Raw genomic sequence first — 20,342 nt, forward strand, 5'->3', positions numbered from 1 at the left:
TGTTTTCTATTTATAACTGCTAAGATTCATTCACAATTTTAAGAACTCAGCCAGGAGATCACAATCATGCAACTAATACAATCTATATTCTCATTTTCAACAAATAAAGCCTATAGAATCGAGGATATTGTGCAAATCATGTGTTATTTTGGAAATGCATAGGCAGATATTTATAGTCTAGGCAAATTAATTGCTGTGAAAAAAGGATGCCTTTTTTTTTTTTTTTTTTTTTTTTTTTACATATGGTAAGGTTAGAATTACCAAGTTCCAGTCTATTCATGCTTTTCATGAAGTTTTTTCTATGATGTTAATAGAACAGACAGATTTCACCAGCAGATGTCTCTCTTTCTGCATTTCTGCATTGACAGACTGATCTTAATTTTAACTGACCTTCAGCAGTATTCTCTTTTTTTTTTTTTTTTTTTTTTTCTCTTGTGGCTTGGTTGGGGAGAACAGAAAATAAATGTAAGAATGACTTTAGTTCAAACGCCAGTATTTTTTTCTGTTCAGGAGGAAAATTGCAACTGTTTCTAAAATGATCATGTGACATATTGTCAAAATGGTATTTGTATTCATCTAAAATTGCTAGCAGTTGAATTTGAAGCTTGCCATAATGTTTGCTTATTTACTCCAGTTTTATTTATCCTGGAGGTGTTTCTTGTCATTATTTTTAGGCTTCATTTCTCTTTGAAAGATGATGAAGAAAATAACCAGATCATCCTGGATCTTGCTGTTTACAGGTCAGAGGTTTTTTTTTTACTCTTAATTTTTGCCACTCAAGTTCTGATACACAATGTTTCCATTATACTCTTCTCTGTAATGGGGACTTTTCAGGAGGAAAACAAATACTATAGGGGGTAATGGAATCAATCTTGAAGCCTATGCCAAAGAAACGAAGCTGAATAAACCAAAGACCCTTCAGACTGTTCTGTGACTCCTGAATAAGGACTGTGTCCCTTTTGGAATTGATGCTTTCTGCAGGTTTCCTCCACACCTGTCCTTTTATACTTATGTAAAACCTTTTCCATTCTTCATTTGCAGATTAGGGTTATAGGAAATGGTGGTTTTTCCCATTCTCTGGCCCTAGAAATGGTCCAGTACAATTCATGTCCTTCTAGTTAAGTTCTCCCCAAGGCACAGTAGGGTAGCCTTGTCCTACTTTACTTCCTTACTGGAAAGAGTCCATGACTCATACTATTCCTGAACTGCGCCAGGGCATTGCCTGGAAGAATTTTGGTTGAACCAGGCTAAAATATGACAAGGACACCTGATAACTGTTTGATAGGATATACTACTAAGCTGTACAGTGGCCCTGCCCACACTTCAGGAAGGGGTTGGAAACCCACAAGCTTGTTTACCCATAATTTGGAACTTGTTAGACTAAAGCTTGAACTAGTTTTATAGCACAAAACCACTATTCATGCCAGATGTTCTTCACTTAAAGCTCATTAATTTTCCTCAAAAGAGGCCCTCTCCGTGTTTACATGAGTGTATGTGTCACACAATGAAGAACAAATGTTAAAGTGGAGCTTCTAAAGGTCACAGATCTTGTTTGACAGTACCGAAATGTAAAATTACTGTGTTTTCTGGGAATGTAAAGTATTTCTGTTCATTGTTTTCCAGCAAATTCTGAGAAAAAAAAGAGAGCTCATTATATATTTACTAGTTAGGTATTCAGACAGAAAAGTAGCAAAATACTTTTACAATTTTAAATAGCAAATAGATTGATTTTTGTATTAGTGTAAAGCACTAAACTAATAGAAGAAAGACTTTTTTATTTTCCAGAAAGATTCTGAATTTTTGCAGTTATACAGTAGGTGATGTGGTGGACTTGACAGAATTTAGACATGAATTTAGTCATTTAATTGATATTCTGTGAACATACAGGAAGATCATGTTTTTCTTCCAAAGACATTAAATCCTGATTATATTTCATATAACTTAAGTGAAATTGAAGTGTGTAGTTTATAAACTGTGAAATCATCACTAAAGAGCTATATGATCTGCACTGCTTATTTATTGGTCTGTATTGTAGATTAATTTATGTGTTTATATTTCATATTGAAGACATTTGGACACTTCTCTGCTTGATGTTGATGTCCAGCCAACTTACATACGAGTACTGGTGAAGGGAAAGGTTAGTATATTCTAACTAAAACCATTTCAGCTCAAGTGTTAATAGTTATTCAGTGGACTCCGGATCTGACTTTTATGAGTTACCAACCGTGTGCACCTGTGGAGAAAAAAATGTTGTTTCATACTTTTATTATTTTGAACTAAACTGTGGAAGCCCTAACCAGAAAACATGCAAAGCCTGAAATGAAATTTCACTCCTTTCCCCCTCCTTCTCTTTTCCTATTCCCCACCCTCCCCAGTGTACCATAATTCACTTATGAAGAGAGCTTGCTAGTTGCCCTAGGCTAAAATTTAGCAACTTCACAATCTGGAATTTATAGCTGACAGAAACAAATGGATGTATATTCTTTTGAAGGAGCATTTAAAATGTCATTCCAGTTTTCTCTCTTCTAAGTGGTTTTAATTTTGTCATCAATTTTTTTAAAAAAATCAAAGTACTTAAACAGAAAACCAAAATCCTTATTTTTGACTGTACTAACTGCATAAATAAACCTTCAGAATTACTTTATGTCTAAAATAGACTGGATAATCTTTCTCATTTAGTTGCTAATATAAGTCAAGTATCATTTTATAACCTTCTTTAGAAATGTCACTTCAGGAATGACAGCAATTCAGGAATATACATATGACTATACTTGTAAGTAAAAGCTGTTTAACATGATAATAATTTATTAATATTAGTAATATTACATGTGAAGTGAGAGGATTTAGACCTATACTGTCCTGAAGATCAAAGGATGCGATAGTGATGTTTCTGCATGTGTTCTATCCAGTTAAAAAAAAAAAAAAAAATCATGATATACTTCAATCCCATATTTTCTTATAGCCTTTTCAGTTTGTGCTCCCTGAGGAAGTGAAGCCAGATAGCAGCTCTGCTAAAAGATCACAAACAACTGGTCATTTAGTTGTCAGCATGCCAAAGGTATGTAAAATAATCTTGAGGAGGCATAATACAAAGATACTTAAATATTGTGAGCACTTTGGGAAAGTTTCTGAGTTACAGGTAACATCTGGCTAGCTAAAGTTATTAAAGTCTAGCCTTTCCCATCAGGATTTATTTTCAATAGAAAGAACATTCCAGAAAGACAAATCAATCATAGAGCCAAACCTTAGGATTTAAGATCCCTTTAAAGGAACATTAGGAAAATCCTTTATTTTCAACAAAACCAGCTTTTTATATATGAAAAGAGACTCTGCAAAACATGCAGAAGATGGATTTTTTAAATAATTGAAAATAAGCAACTTACCTACTTTATCTTTCCACTGGTAAAATAATAAAAACAAATCAATTTTTCAAAACTTGTGTGGCACACATGTATGAAGATTATGTTTTGGTTCAAGGACCAGAATGATGTACTCCTCTCGTGTCTCAAGTGATGAGAACAAGAGCTGCTTAACTTTCTCTTCATGCTCTCCCTGGCTGGAAGGGATCCACTGACCAGCTGGACGAAGCACATAATCAATGAGCAAAAGAGTTGTGCCATAATGGTGTTTCAACTGGAAAATGCTGCACCGCAGTCCCTAGTACTTAAAGAAGCGTGGGTAGAAGTCATATTCTCCTAATGTTCCTAACTCTGTGCCCTCCTATCTCACCTGTGCTCTGATTTTTGCTTGTGTGGTGGTGTGATGATTAGGATTCAAGTCAGTTGAGAGTTCTGCTGTCTTAAAGTGATGTTTGTATTCTCTCTCTTCCCTGCCCAGCCCAGATCTTGCAGTGTAAATGAGAGCAAACTGATAGGTGTGTCCACTTTAGTTCCTCTCTGTGTGTCTTCCTATGGTTTCAGTAAATGTAGCTTGCACCCTAGATAGAGATTAGAGAAGGAATGACCAGTAATGAGGAACAGTTGAAGACACAGAGGTCAACTTGCTCACTGAAGTAAGGCAGTGAGAGGTGTAATGGGTGGCCAACCAGCAGCCAGTGGAAGTTTCGGGAACATTAGAGCTTAAATATGGGGAAGATGAAGCAGTGTGAACCAGAATGAAAGACAAGAGGCAGAGAGAATTTGAGTGGCAGAGGTATCTTCAGGTTTGGGGCATAACAGGTGGGATGGTGGCAGAAAGAGGAAGGCACTTAAGGTGGAACTTGATATCATTTGGTGCAAGACTGAGGTTTTGGACCTGCAGGAAGAGCAGAGATGGATTGAAGGGCTTGGAGCAGACAGGGAGTTGGAAGTTTTAGGAAGGTAGAATTCTGGATATGAGAATGGATTATATGGTGGGGTTCTGGCAGCTGTGGGAGAGGTTAATCAACTTCAGCATCTTGCTCTTCTGCTATTATGCCTTTGGGGGCTGGGCTGCTTTTAAGGCCTCTAGGACTACATCATGTATTTTTGGCTTTCAGAAATAGAGTAATCCTGCCCAAGGATAGTTGTAGGAAAAAAATAAATTGGTGCTCTATCCTTACCCTTCTGGCCTCTAGTGAGTTCCTCTGCTGTGTAGGAGCAGTGGGGCATGGTGCTACATACAAATCTGCCAGGATATATCAATTACAGCATTTTCTTCTGAAGGAGGAACCTTCAGCTGCTATTTGGGGTCATTTCTTTCTCTTTGTGCTCTGATTTAATTCTCAGACTATGCAACTAGTAGCTGTAACTAAAAAGTTATTTTTTAGCTTTTGGCTTTTTCCACTTGTGGTTCTATACCTTCTATGTTTTCTTCTATGCTCCAGTCCCATACCATCTGTTTCTCCCTACATGGACAGCCTCTCACTAAATCACAAACTGTCACTCTAGCATCAAGCATGCAGTTACACCAGGAGCTTGAAGAGTTTTGAAAATTGTACCAATTTGGTTAAGATCCATATTTTGTTAATGTTCAAAATTCACTCCTATATGAATTTATGCTTTCCTAAATTTATTTATTTGAAACTGAGGCCTTGACATTTGCCATTTTAGATAATATAACTTTCAAATGTTTCTGAACATTTTTGTTTACTTTTTCCTTGTCTTTTGGGTATTTTAAGTACTATCAGTTTTCTATCCCATGACCTACTTTTATTACTCATATGTCTTGCCAGTCTCTTTGTGGATGATCAGTCCCTTAGAAAATGTAAATATTTCAGAGTCTCTGGATATCTTCAGCTCTGTTGCCTATGTAGAAAGTCATACCTAAATCAGCATAATGAATATTATCTCTTCATATTGTGGTTGAGAACTGCCTTTATTAACTTTATATTTCACCTACCTTGATATTTTAGCTGCATCTACACATTTTACCTAGCCTGAGGGTCTGGAGCCTGCTTCATCTCAGAATGTCATGATTCGCAGATCTTTGTGAGATCTGGGGAGAGAGAAGCTCTATCGAATAGAGAATAGAATGAGTTGATGTTCTGAGTTTTGCCTTGTTTTGGGTAAAAACTACTCGTGTAGCTGGGACACAGAGATACACGTATGAATGGAGTGCTGCATGGTCTGGTCTAATATCTTCATTGTCAGTGGATTCAAAAATTTGAATCCTGGAAAGCAGCTTTGCAGAAAAGGACCTGTGAGTCTTGGTGGTCACCAGGTTGAACATGAGCTGGCAATGTCTTCTGCCAAAGAAGGCTAATTACATCCTGGGCTGCATTAGGAATGTTGCAGCAGAGGCAGAAGTGGCTGAAGAGGCTCCTGTGGAAGACATTTCTCCCCTCTATTCAGCACTGGTGAGAGACACTTAGGGTACTGTGTCCAGTGCTGGGCTCCCCACTACAACAGAGATATGAATGTACTGGAGAGAACTCAGCAAAGGGCCACAAAGATGATTAAGGTGATTAAGGGACTGGAGCATCTCTCCTATGAGGAAAGGCTGAAAGAGTAGGGACTGTTCAGCCTAGAGAAGAGAAGGCTCAGGGGGATCTTATCAATGTCTATAAATACCTGAGGGTGCATAGCAGGATGGAGCCAGGCTCTTTTCAGTGGTGCCCAGTAACAGGATCAGAGGCAATGGACACAGACTGAAACACAGGAGGTTCCCTCTGAACATCAGGAAACACTTTTTTACTGTGAGGGTGACTGACCACTGGCACAGGTTGCCCAGGGATGTTGTGGAGTCTCCATCCCTGGAGATGTTCAAAAGCTGACTGGACACAGTCCTGGACATCCTGCTCTAGGTGGCCCTGCTTGAGCAAGGACCAGGTGACCTCTAGAGGTCCCTTCCAATATCAACCATACTGTGAGTCTGTGATCCTGTGAACTTCATGGATTTGCTGACCAAAGATGGATCTGTGCTATTTCATAGCAATTGTGTGTAGCAGATACTAACCTATTGTTCTTTGTTCTATATTACAGTTACAGAATCTATTCTCTTACCCCAGGACTGAATTAGAGTGCACAAGTTATACTTTTGGGATACATATCCTTCTCAGATGCTCTCTATCCATACAAATTTTATTGATATTAATAGGATGTAAACTAGGAGGCAAAGTATAATGTATAAAGATTAGCAACAACTGGAAGGCCAATAGATACTGTTCTTTCAGAACATTATGGCTGAGGTTATCAACAATGTTTGAGAATACTAATTTGAGATCATCAACTTAATATGAATTCCATTTAGTAAGATAATAGGAAGAACAGGGTTCATGCCACTTCTTTCAGGTTGTATCAGTGATAAGACAAGCCTAATGACTATATTGCACTATATTTAACCTTGATCCTGATAAACAGTTATTATAAAAATAAAATTATTTGCAATTAGGTAAATGGTCTAGCACATTCCTTACGTAACCAAAATGTTAAAAATGTTATTAATCTAAAAATAGTCTCCTATAATATGCTTCTTGTAATGCTGTCCTCAAAAGGTCTCTCTCATCTCAGTAACAGAACAGAAAGGTAATTGAATTCAGTGTTTTTTACCTGCTTTAGTGAGTTTCTGATCAGATTACTAAACCTTTCACCGTTCATCTTGCAGCCTGTTCATAGTTTCCTAGCCTTTAAGATGAAAAACAAAACCTTTTTCCTTCCCTCTGATGGCTGACCTTGCCATAGCAGAGATGCTGGAGATAGTAAATTCCACATGAAGTAAAAGAAAGCAAAAATTTTCACCTTCTTTTCTAGAAACATTTTTCTTAAAAGTATTATTTATTGCACAGCAAATCACTGTAGAATGGGTATCTTTCTAAGGCAGTGTCTACCAACATTTTTTGGAAGGTCATCAAAACTGAAGGACAAAACATTCGGTGAAATGATATAGTGACACTTTTAAAATGTAGTGTTTATACTGTAACAACCATCTGTACAGAGATTTTGCACGAGTAAGGAGTTGATAGTGATTATATTGTACATGCTTCATTTTCTGGGAAAAATATTTGTGAGATGAAGATTTTCAAACTTTGAACCTCTATGGTCTAGCAGTGTCACCTTTGCAGATGATGCAGGAAAATTAAAAACTGAGAGTTTCTTTAATAGACTTCAACCAAAATTGACATATTAAATCAGTGATTTTGTAAAATGTCATCAATAGATTACACATCTAATATTTTAACTAATGTCTGAAAAAAAGCATCAAAAAACAGTGTTATTAAGTAGATTTCATTTAAGATTCTGAGACATTTTATGTCATGTTTTAAAACTTCACTTCCCTTATTTTAGTGAATCAGAGAGAAAAAAATGGACTTTTTGATTAATTCTTTATTATATAAGCAGTCACAAAAGAATTCTGGCAGCTTTTTATTGCCTGGGCCTTCAAAAGCATTTAGAAATTTAAAGATCAATGAGAGTTAAGATTCCTTAATTAATTTACAAATAGGTCTATAGTATGCATGTCAGTGTAAAGGTTATTTGATAGAATTTAATTGTATAATTCTCACTTATTTAGGTATGGTAAATGCAGTAATATTTCATTACTGACAAGGCATGTGGAGGCGTACAGCTGTGGAACCCTAGAAATCTATTCATCCTTCAGAATAAATGTGTTTCAGGGAAACTCTATTACTCAGTGCAGTTCCTACTGTAGAAGAAGCAAGCCACTATAGGAAAAAAATGAGGACTGAAAAGATAACTCAGGTTAAAAATACCGTTTTCACATATTCCTTCTGTTTTCTCAGATATATTCTAGATGGTATTTAACACATCCATTTCTAGAATTCTCTGATAAAGATCTTAAAAGAGCCTTCTTTTCCGTTTTCTGATTCATGCAAATATTAGCAATAGTTTCACAGAATAACTTTCAGAAAGCTTCATTATATAATATATAGTCCATCTTCCCATATACCACAGGCTTTAAATTTCATACAGTTGTCTTTCTACTGAGCCCAAACTCTTATTTTTGGCCTGAGTTGAAGCTATGGCAGTTCTTGATCACTGTCACTGAGATGGACAGTCAGCTAGTGGCTTGGTGAAGCTCACATACCACTGTTGCATATGGACTTGTGTTTCAAAAAGAACTAAAATTAGAGATTATCACTTAAATTTTTTTCTTGAACAGAAGTAGGTAGACATCTTGTGAGCAAAATAGGCTTTATGTCAAACCATATTTCATAATGGACAATGGATGTTCTAGTAGGCAAATCCTAATCCTTCCCTAAATTCTAGGATCACCTCTTCTTGCCAGTGAAACCTTTTCTGTTGATTGCAGAATCAGCAAATTTCCTCACCATCCTTGCTGATGTGCTCTGAGGGCAAAGTAAGGAACTTGAGTCTCAAGGGGATCAAAGGAATGAATTATTGTTAAAAGAACAGAACACTAGAGGGGCTCCTGAGAAGAGAGGGAATGTCCAAATAAACAGGCTTCACCAGAGTATACACACAATCAGAGGGGATCAGCCTTTTCATAATGAATCTCAGAAACGAACAGCAGAAGCTACAGGGTCTGCTTATTTCTTGTAGATTTTAGGACAGAGACAATAAATTCACCAGGTTTCTGGAACAGATTACTTTCAAAACAATTCCACTAAGAAATAGTCAATAAAATTAAAATTAAGTATTTGGTATAGTTCCTGTTCTCCTCCTTCCTTTCAAATGCTTAAGGGGTCCCTCTCCCATGATGCTGTTAAGAAGGGAGAGATACTCTTTTGCCATGACATACCCTTTTATCAGTAACACATCTTCCAAAAAGTGGTGATGGACATGTTTTCTTTGTGAAAGGGAATTCACTTGGACTTTGAACTTGAGATTCTCTTTTAGCAAAGGACCTGAGGGAGGCTTTTTGTCACTTGTCCGTTCTATAAAGAGTGAGAAGTCCAGACTGCAGTAGATTCTTTAATAAAACTGTCTGAACTAGCACATGGACACCAGAACTGAAATGCAAATGGGAGGCACATCCTGAAACAGTTAGCTATGGAGAAAAGCAGTAATGTGCATTATTAACATGGTGCTAAACAAGACAGCATTTATTTAAATACAAATAGATGTAAATATTTAAATTTATATATATATATACTCATATATGTGTTTGAATATAATTCAATTCAGATCATTGTTAAAATTCCCTTATGCATGTGTTTCATGCTGAGTGAAAAGTGTTAGAATCTAACAGAAAAAATGACTCAAAAAAAGAAAATTTTAGGCCATATTAAATTTTCTATTTTTGACATATTATTTAAATGCTTGTGAGCATAAATATAATTTTTGTCGTAATTATTTTTCTGTCTACTTTTATTTTAGGCTAAAGAAGTAATCCTTGCTAAGCAAAAAGTATCAACTTCAATTAAATGTTCTGACTGCAATATGCTGAAAAAAAATGCAAAAAGGTAATTCCTTTTTTCTTTTGCATTAGTTTTATTTTTTGTCCTTGTGTTATTCACATGCCAGAATATATACTTCAGTATATGCAATCACTTTTGCTTCATCAGCTCATGCAGATGATTAAACTGGTATATACTAAAACTAAACCACCTACTGAGAATTGCCTCTGCAGAGCTCCTTGCTGTGTAACCCAGGTCTGAAAACCATTTAGAAAGCAATGATTGTGAATCTCTCTCATGAATGTATTTGCTCACTGGTATACAGATTGAGCTACTGCACTAATAAATAGGTACAAAAAGCAATTTTGCAGGGTTTTATAACATAGATCTATCTATTAAATGTGATGTAAACTCTATCTCTTGAAATTCTTGCAGTGAATGACTGCCAGAAGCAAGCAAATATTAGTGATACATTATTTTTTGTTTTTACTCTTCGCAAGTAAGAGTTTTACTCTTAGTCACTGCTGTAGTTACTAGGGTTGATGGGCACTTGGCCTAAGTACAAATATTATGATGTATCTTTTAATATATTTTTTCTTGCTATAGGCAATAGTATTCATACCAGAATAAGATATAGTTTAGTATCAACAAACTTTGTTAAGCCAGTTATGTTTATATTTGAAGTGTTGCATTTGTTTTTCTTATTTGATTTCATTGTGGTGGATGTTGATGGAAAGGCTAAGCAGTTAGTAAAAAACAGCATTATGGATCATGGGTATCCTTCTTGGTCTCAATATTTAGGACACTGGCAAAATGGCTCTGTAAAAGTCAGTTGTCATTAATTCTGGGTTGTTTTGTTTTTTTTTTTTTAATAAAAATCAGTCATGGCCTCTTTTCTTGCATGATCTGCATGATAAGAAGACAATAGGGCAACTGCAAGAATTGCTGAGATTCCTAATGAGCCACAAGCACTGCACACTTTCCTTAGCAGCAGTGATTACAACAGTGCACCATCTTGATTACTAAGTATTAAAATATCTTTAAAAGGTCCAAGCCAAATGATGGATACTTATCTCCATGATATTTGAAAAGTCATGGCAGTCAGGTGAAGTCCCTGGTGACCTGAAAAAGGGAAATACTGCACTCATTTTTAAAAAGGGTAGAGAGGAGGACTCTGGGAACTACTAGCTGTATGCCTGGGAAGATCATGGGACAGATCCTCTTTGGAAGCTATGCTAAGGCTCCTGGATGACAGGGAGGTGATTTGAGACAGCCAGCATGGCTTCACCAAGTGCAAGTCTTGTTTGGCCAACATAGGGGCCTTCTATGATGAGTGACTACATCAGTGAACAAGGGAAGAACTACAGATGTCATCCATCTGGACTTCTGTAAGGCCTTTGACATGGTTCCCCACAACATCCTTCTCTCTGAATTGGAGAGATATGGATTTGATGGATGCGCTGTTTGGTGGATGAGGAATTGGATGGTTGCAGCCAGAGAGTGGTGGTCCATGGCTCGATGTCCAGGTGCTGATCAGTGTTCCTTAGGGTCCATATTGGGACTAGTGTGGTTTAATATCTTCATCAGTGACACAGACAGTGGGATTGAGTGCACCCTCAGCAAGTTTGCAGATGACACCAAGCTGAGTGGTGTGGTTGACATGCCTGACGGATGATGTCATCCAGAGGGACCTGGACAAGCTTAAGAAGTGGGTCCATGCAAACCTCATGAGGTTCAACAAGGCCAAGTGCACGTGGGTGAGGACAACCCCCAGTATAAATACAGGCTGGGGGATGAAGGGATTGAGAGCAGACCTGTGGAGAAGGACTTGGGGGTACTGGTGGATGAAAAGCTGGACATGAGCCAGCAATGTGCAATCGCAGCCCAGAAAGTCAACCTTATCCTAGGCTCCATCTAAAGAAACGTGGTCAGCAGGTCGAGGGAGAGGATTCTCCCTCTCTACTCTGCTCCAGTGAGACCCCACCTGGAATACACTGTCCAGCTCTGGAGTTCTCAGTGCAGGAAAGACATGGACCTGTTGGAGCAGGTCCAGAGGACAAAAATGATCAGAGAGTTGGATGATCTCTGCTATGAGGATAGGCTGAGAGAGCTGGGTTTGTTTAGTCTGGAGAAGAGAAGGGTCTGGGAACACCTCATTGTCGCCTTTCAATACTAAAAGGGAGCTTATAAGAAAGATGGGTTCGGATTTTTTTTACAGGACCTGTAGCAACAGGACAAGGGGTAATGGTTTTAAACTAAAAGAAAGTAGATTGAGACTAGATATAAGGAAGACATTTTTTATCCTGAGGGTGGTGAAACACTGGAAGAGGTTGCAGAGAGAGGTGGTAGATGCCTCATTGCTGGAGACATTCAAGGCCAGGTTGGATGGAGCTCTGAGCAGCCTGGTCTAGTGGAAGGTGTCCCTGCTCATGGAAGGGGGGATTGGAACAAGATGACCTTTAAAGGTCCTTTCCAACCAAACTATTCCATGATTCTACTTTCCAAAAGGAATGGTTCTTTCCCACAGAAGTACCACTAAAGCTTTAGATAATTTAAATCAGTTTTTAAAAAAGTCTTAGCTTTTCTCCAAGTGAAAACTAGACCTTCCTTCGTTAGATAACTGACATTATCTCTCCTTCAAATGGATTCTGCCAAACAGCAGAAGAGTTAGCAATTTGTGGATTAGGATTAGATATATTTCCTTAGAACCCTCTGTGTGTCCTTACTTTTGACTACATAGTGAATGTTTAAATAGAAGTAATAATGGAAACATAGAAGTAACAGAAGTAATAATGTGAAATGGTCCCCTTTCCTGCTAGCTGATGAACTAAAGATACTCCATGGCATAGCAAAACTCCAAGAATTTGTGTTGGATTTCAATGCAGTTTTAAGTAATTACAAATATGCTTACTGCAGATTTTGAAGGAAAAATACAAATTTTACTATTAAAATTTTAAACGAATGTATATCACAAAAGTAGAAGTAGGGGAAAAGTCTTTGGAATTATAGTTCTTACTAAAAATAGTAAGTTTTGACCTCTTTAGTTGAAAAGTTGCTGACTAGCCAGATGTTAAAAATTTGCTGAATAGTTGTCTCTTAGATTACAGAAGAACATTCATTACAGTGATTACACTTGACAGCTACAGATGTCTTAGCTAAATGCTGTCAGACATATAATCTGCTTAGCTGTAATGCAGTGCTTTAAATCTCTAACTCTTCTTAGCTAGATTACATGATGATACTATCATTACTTCTGCCATGTAAGAGAGGTTTCTTCTGTGACTGTATTTGTATTTGTGAAATACAAAACTGTATTTCACGCCTTCAAAGAGACAAGCTTCTCTGGGAGGAATTGACAGATTGATTTATTATACTTACAAAGCCTTTATTAATGTAGTAGCCGAGTATGCCATTCTTTACTGTAAGTGGCCTCACAATTCATCTGTGAGGTACAGAAGTTGAGTTTACCACAGTTGCATTCATGAAATTTAGATACAGGTAGGAACTGACTTTCCTGAAGTCACACTGAAATTTTAGGAGTAACAGTTACATAAAGTCAATCAACCTTGTCTCATACCCTTGGCTTTAGACTATTCTTCCTTTATCACATTGGAAAAGAAAAAACAAAACCAAAAACAAACCACCAAACTCAAAATGTCTCTGAATGTAAATATATAATACATACATTTGAATTCCTCCAGTGAAGAAAGATACCTAAGAATACATGAGAGAGACCTTTTTCTTTGTCTGTGGTGTTTTTGTGGGTTTTTTTTGGGGGGGTGGGTTTTTGTTGTTGTTGCTGTTGTTGTTGTTTACAGTAGCTCTGTAGAGGTTGATAAATACAGCCAGAGAATGGATTAATCTGAAGAGGCAAAAGAATGGAGCAAATGGAGCAGCAATTTCTAGGGTACTTTACAAAGCAGAATTAAAAACAAATCAGCAAGTTCTGTCTATACACATCTGTTGTAATGAACCAAGGAATGTAAGATAGAGGTGATTTCTGTTTGAGTAGTTTAAGCATTGGATATCTGACTGCTATAAGTGTCTCTCTCCTCTTTGCTAGGTAAGCTTGCACTGGATGACTACGCCAGCAGGTGCTGTAGAAAATACTGTGCAATGTATTAGGTTAGAATTACTTACGTTCTACTGGAATCAGTTCTTAGTGGCAGTATGTAATTTATGGCATTTTTGAGAGTTGGCAGTCTTTTGGGTTTGTTTTGTTTGGTTTGGATTTTCATGTGGATTCTTAAGAAGAAAACAGAAGAAAAACATATGCTGCTGGAATGTCCCACCATTGTCTGCTGGTACGCCCATAAATGCTTTTGAACAGGTTATCTAGTTTCAGCTAAATTTCACTAGTTGGGAGAGACATCAAATATATAACATTGCCTGTAAGTTATGTTGAACTTGAGGTCAAGAAAACTTGGATGTTTTTAATCACCGTATTGGATTTTAGTTCCAACATTTTTCCAGCAAACTTGTCATCATGACTCATTAACAGAACTTCCTTTATGGTTTACAGTTTCATAGTGATGAAGAAGCATTAATTTACTTTCATTGGAGAACTTTTTATTTTTATTTGACCATTTTCCATTTATTAACAAGCAAAGAATAAAAGACTGAATATTTTAAAATCTCTCTATACTTGTCTCGCTTGAGATGTAACACTGTTGCTGAAGATGAGACATACTGCAAAGCTCTGATTTACTGGATGACCCTGATTTAGCTTGATTCTGGTGGAGAAGGTGCAAAGAACAAATCTGTGGGAAAAATCTGTAGTTGTAAGGGTAATAATCTGTCTTTGGGAGTGAGGAGTCCTAATGTGGATCCTTGAAAGAATCCTTGTGAAGTGTAAGAATACTCCCTTTCCACAGACTTAATGGCTGAGGATCTCTCCCAGTGTTACACTTAGAGTTTACACACAGAAGGATAGAGGTGTGACAAGTTGGATAGGAGAGAACTTCATGTTGCAAAGAGAAATACAATAGAACAAAATGAGTAATCTCCCCAAGACTGGGAATAAGAGGTAAAATGAGGTCAGAAATTGAATGGAGTTGTAGACAAACTAACCCGAAAGAACTGCAAGAGGATTTATGTGATATTTCAAAGCCTGAATTAACTTCTGTGTCTAAACTAAGCACAAATATTTTAACTTGAAGAAAGCTACATGCATCCAAAGTGTGGCCTGAATGAAAGATGAATAAATGCGTGGAAAGATCACAAATGGCAAATCAGTTATCAGTTCTATTGAGATGTAATGTTTTCCTTCTATAAATGCCTGGGAGTAGGTTGTAAATCTTGAGAGTTGAATAGGTCTGCAGAAATAATATTTTCAGGCTATGTAGTTAGCTGTCATGAAGATACTGAGAATTTTTACAATGCAAGTTACATAGTCAGGGAAAGGAGGAATTATAGGAATTGTAATTCAATTAACTTCTTAAACCAGAAAGTGGAGTCAGGTATGACTAAGCAACATAATAAAAAGGCTTTTTTACTGAAGTTAGTCTTAAAGTATAGATTCATTTGCATTCTCATGGAGGCCTGGAGCCAATCAAAGTAGAGGGTATACATCTCTATCATTTGACTAATGAGTAGAACAAAAGGTGGGTGCCTCAGAAGTGACTTGAAAATTAATTTGCACACACAGGCATTTGCTAAACCGTAACTGTAATAAGGGTGAGGAGACTTCAGAACATGCCTTTCTGGAGAAGAGCATTTTCAACAATACTGTTCAGTTAACTCTCAGTCACTACAATTTGAAGTAATCTCCAGTTGTCCATATGTGATGAGCAACAGACTGAGGGCACTTTAAAGGATCTATAGCATTCCATAACTTTGTAAACAAAGTCTTAACACCTTGTTAGAATAAAGTGTGTTTTCACTGTAACTCAACATTAGGGACACAACTTTGACAAATTTAACAGTACTTTTTTATTCTGGGTTAGTCAAGAAGTGAAAATAAGATGATAGTATGGCCAGACCTAGAAATTCAGAGTCAATTTGCATACTGCAGGTGTTGGAGCATATTTCTTGCTAACAGACAAGGTCAGTTTGAAATTTATTACCCTGAAGTGATTGTGTAAAAGAAGGTAAGGGATGGAACATTGAAGTTGAAAATGTCACAGTGGCTATGATTTTCAGTCTAACTTTCAGATAATTGGATGCTAGTGTTATATATGTTCTCAGTCTGATGAATCCTATTTGTGAGATGTATTTGTCCTTTAGAACACAATGACCGAGATACCATCAGCCTTTTATCAGATTTTTTTCCCAATGATTTGTTAGTTCTTCTTGATTGTAATTTAGTCCTTGAAAACTGAATTTGATTCTACCAGCTATTGTGTATTCGTATCTTCCTAATGATCCACTGATTCTGAAGACTCCAGTTATTGCTTCATTTCAGATTACACCTATGTAGAGAGATTTGAAAGGCTTTTATGCAATGAAAGAGGTATTAATAGTCCAAGTATTTATAAAACCATCATTATTTGCTTAGATTACCTAGAAGATTTTTTCTAAGCCTGTCTTTTCAAAAGTTGAGACCAGAGTATGGCAGGTGTCACACATTCACCATCAGTTTTTAACATTCATAAATAAAGATTTGTCTTTCTCAAAGCTCTTTTAAATAAAATATAATTCTACATACTGAAATCACTTTATTTTCTTATTCAAGAGAAGGATTTATTAGTACTTTTTCTAAGATGATAATGTCTTTTGTGCTGTTTCATTTATAATGTTAGAAGACTGGAAAAAGTGCCTCTCCAAAGCTGCTGGTTGTGACTTGTAAATATCTTTGGAAATCGTGATGCCAGAAAGGAAACTTTAATCAAATGTCAAAACCCATATATGCTGGATCAAACATATAAGAAATCTTCAGCAATCTAAATTTTATTGAAATTCAGAGGTTGAAATAGGGGAATGTAACTGTGAAATAATTAAAATATCAAATATGAGGATTAAGAATTGTGTGAACAAAAGTGTAAATTATCAAAAAATATCAAATTATCAGATACATGCTCTGTCACACACCAGATTGTTCAGCAGGCTGCTATAGTTATGCAAAATGGAAGGACAGAACTTCTTTATTGTGGAGTCTTTTCCTTTATTAAAAGCATTGTTCTATGTGGAGTTAGAAATAGCTTTTCTAAGGGAAAAAAAATGCCAGGAAATAAGAAAGGATTTAATCCAGTATTAATGGTTCTTTGTATGGTGCTCTAATCTTTAGACCATAATTTTCCATTGAGTGGGGAACACTCAGCAGCAGGTAGCAGTGCCAAAAACTGTGAACTTCATTTTTTTTTAAACCTGAAATTGAAACAATTTGCAAACATTGAGGTTTCCAGACATTGTTTTCATCACTGTTGTTTTACTGTTGCTGGTGGAAAAGCTTCAGCAACAAGATTATTTTTATTCTGCTAGGTAGAATTACACGGAAAAAATGTTCAGATGACCTAAAACTCATTCTTTCTTCCAAAAATTTTCAGGTGGTGAGTCTTGACTTCATCAATACCTGGATTTTTTTTGCATAGTTTACATGATGAGAGGAGCAGGTTCTCAGCAGATACATGTGTTGTAGCTGCACAAACTTCAGCATAACTGAGGCTTGTCATCAGCCAAATTACTTGTATCATAGTAGTTGAAACAGCACCTTGAATTTTTACTAAACAAATATATCATGTGCATATAAGTACATAAAAATCCACTTACTTCCTAGAAGAAAAATCACCTATTTATTCTCAGTCTTTCCTATTGTCTGTTGTTAACAGATACTTCTATATAACATGTGCTGATTAAATTTTGAGAATGACTGATGTGTATAATCCTTTCATAGCTTGTTGATGTGGATTGTTACTTACAACATTCACTGTTAATTTGTTGCTGATGTATTGAAATTTATTCTTCTACTAAGCAATAAGCTATTCAGACTCTATAGAATTTATTGTATTTTCATGACTAGCAATTTGCACAATTTTAGTTATTGAACAAATGTAAAATACCACTACTAATTAAAATATTTTAAATCAAGGAAAATCTTTTCTAATGTGATGGAAGCACAGGCTGAGGCTAATTCTTTTTCATATTTATGCTTTTTTAGCTTTTTCAGAGGTGTTTCAGATTACTGATTAGATTAAGATTCTGGACAGGATGTATTCTCTTAGGGATCCTCACAGCTACTTATAAAGTGATGCCAGGTCACAGCACATTTTGTAAATTAAAGAGGAAACAAAAATGTCTCTTACCTTTTGGGAATGAACATTTTCTAGAACGTTGCCACAAAGTGAATCCACTTTTATTTAATTAAACTGTGTAGTATAAGAAAAAAATCTAACCTTATAAATTGAAGAACGTTCAGGGTAAAGAAATAGGAGTTTTATTGCATCTGTCTTCATTACCTATAAAATTTTGCTCTGAGTAATTTCTGTTTGTGCCACTTTGTGGAAAAGGTTCTCCAAATTATTAAAGAAGGGTGTCCCTCTGGTTGTTTTCTGCTCAGCAAAATGATCAGATAATTCCTATAGCACAGGAAAAAACTAGTGGCATAAGACTGAAGGAGGTGTCCAGGCTGATGACTGCCTCTTCTCTTAGTCATGCTTTCCTCAGTGTAGCATGCGGAGAGGAGGAAGCCTCCCCCAAGTCCCTCTGCATCTCTCCTTCATTGGGACCGTAGATCCTGCACACAGATGTGGCTGGGATGTCTGCTCAGACCTCATGAGGCCTTGATGGAGAACTGGCAGAATTTGGAAGCTGCTTGGCAAAACTCTGTCTTTGTTGTGACAACTAAAGATTGTGTATTTTCAGTTAAAGATCTTTTAATATACTTTATTTACATATTTTCATTACCTGTGTTGTCATCAAAGAGATGCATTCCTTCATCCAGTGACTTTGCTACCTTTTTTTTGTTTTGTTCTAGTTCTAATGAGTCTTTCTGATCTCCTAGATGAACATGTAGGTTTTTTTCACATCTTTGAAGAGTGACACACTATCTTTTGTGAGGCTGAGCTTGGAACTTTGACCCAAAGTAGCACTCACTATAAAATGAAAATTAGTATGAAGATGTACAAATTGTGTTGGAATGTTCAGAAATCAGAACATCATTGTACAGTAAAGTTTCCATTTGCCATTTTTTCATGGAAACAGTTACAAATTACTTGAAGACAGGACAGATTTTTTCCATTTAGTTGTTGAGCTCCTCTATCAGAAAAGTGGCTTTAAGTGCTGCAAGACAGAAAGTATAAGAATATTTCAAATCTTTGATCATCATGTGATGTGGGTAGGTTGCCTTAATGAGTGATCTGTACACATTTCTAAGTGTGATCTAGAAGAATATCCTTAATAGCAACAGAATCTGGAAATTCTGTTATAACTATGACCTGTTTTATAATTTCATTTAAATTTTTTTTCATAATACAAACATGGTGAGGGTTCATATTGCCAAAACATAAGTTAGCTGATAAAAGCAAATAAATTAATACAATTACATTTTCTCTCTAAATAAAAGTATTTCTGCTTTCCAGAGATGCATCTGTTACATACAAATTAATAGACAGCCAGTGTGAATGAACTGTGTTAAAAAAGTACAGAAAGAAAAAATAATGAAAAAGCAATTAGATTAAAAATCCCCTGTCTTACATCAAAAGCCAACCATTTGTAATGTGATATCAGCAATCACCGTGTTCTGATAAAAAGCAAATTACAGATGTCAAAAAATTAACATTTGATGTTCATAGGCTAAGGATTCCTTTGTACAAAATCTTAGAGGTTTTGTAGTACTTTTCTGTGGTTACACTAAGTTTTTGTATAACAATCAGTTTTCAAGTTACAAGAACTCTTAATCCTGGCTTAATTGGACTCAGTAACCACTCTCACACTAAGACAACAGCTTTATAAATAGGCACCCAAAATAGTTCTTTTATATCTGACACTGAATTTTTTTTTTTCCCCCATTTATTTCCCTCTTGTTTCAGGAGCGGACAAGTCGAGAAATTAGAAGTGGATCCTAGTAAATATTCATTCCCTGATGTAACAAAGATAATTCAAGAAAAGGAGCGAATTGGACAGGGACCTATTAGTTTACAACCAGAGAGAATTACAGAGACTAAGAAGAGTTATATTGATTTTGAAAATAATGAAGATGTTCCTCCCTTAATTTGAAATATTCTTAAATAGTCCCTCTGTATGGCAGGTATGCTTGAGTTGTTTTCATACCCTGAGTGTAACCATAATATAGCTGAAGTTGAAAATATTATTACATTTATCAATAACTTGTTTATGTTTGTGTTTTCTGTGGTGTCTTCTGTTAATATATTACTATATATATATGATTTTTTTGTTTTACTTAATAAGTCTCAAATCAGAAATTGTAACCATGTAAGTTAGACATTGTCATTTCTTCAAAAATTTACTGCCTAGCTTGAAAGATGATATATTTCTGTAGAAAAGGAGAGAAGGAAGGAAGAAAGCACTTGTAACAAGATTCATGATTATTCTCACTAAAATGAAGATAGCAAAAATCTCTAGGTATTCCTTCAGTGTTTTTCTTTTTCATGAAGGACAACAGTAAAACAAAACAATGTATTCTGGGAGTGAAAAACATTGCTGTAACCTA

The 20,342-nt window shown here is 36.1% G+C and overlaps 1 protein-coding gene across 3 annotated transcripts in view; it reads left to right on the forward strand.

The window, feature by feature from the left end:
* The window catches only part of DNAAF11 (dynein axonemal assembly factor 11), a 36,896-nt gene extending 16,796 nt beyond the window's left edge, over positions 1 to 20,100 (forward strand). Inside the window, exons 8-12 of one of the 3 annotated variants that reach the window (XM_074897573.1) lie at positions 675 to 740; positions 2,068 to 2,137; positions 2,963 to 3,058; positions 9,717 to 9,802; positions 19,702 to 20,100. In XM_074897573.1, coding sequence (XP_074753674.1) covers positions 675 to 740; positions 2,068 to 2,137; positions 2,963 to 3,058; positions 9,717 to 9,802; positions 19,702 to 19,888 — 505 coding nt within the window. In that variant the 3' untranslated portion in view covers positions 19,889 to 20,100. The remainder of the gene's footprint in view (positions 1 to 674; positions 741 to 2,067; positions 2,138 to 2,962; positions 3,059 to 9,716; positions 9,803 to 19,701) is intronic. The other 2 variants (XM_074897574.1, XM_074897575.1) reach the window with 2 other exon arrangements.
* Positions 20,101 to 20,342: the final 242 nt, after the last annotated feature.

This window comes from Athene noctua, chromosome 2 (assembly GCF_965140245.1).
Source record: "Athene noctua chromosome 2, bAthNoc1.hap1.1, whole genome shotgun sequence".
Classification (NCBI taxonomy): Eukaryota; Metazoa; Chordata; class Aves; order Strigiformes; family Strigidae; genus Athene; species Athene noctua.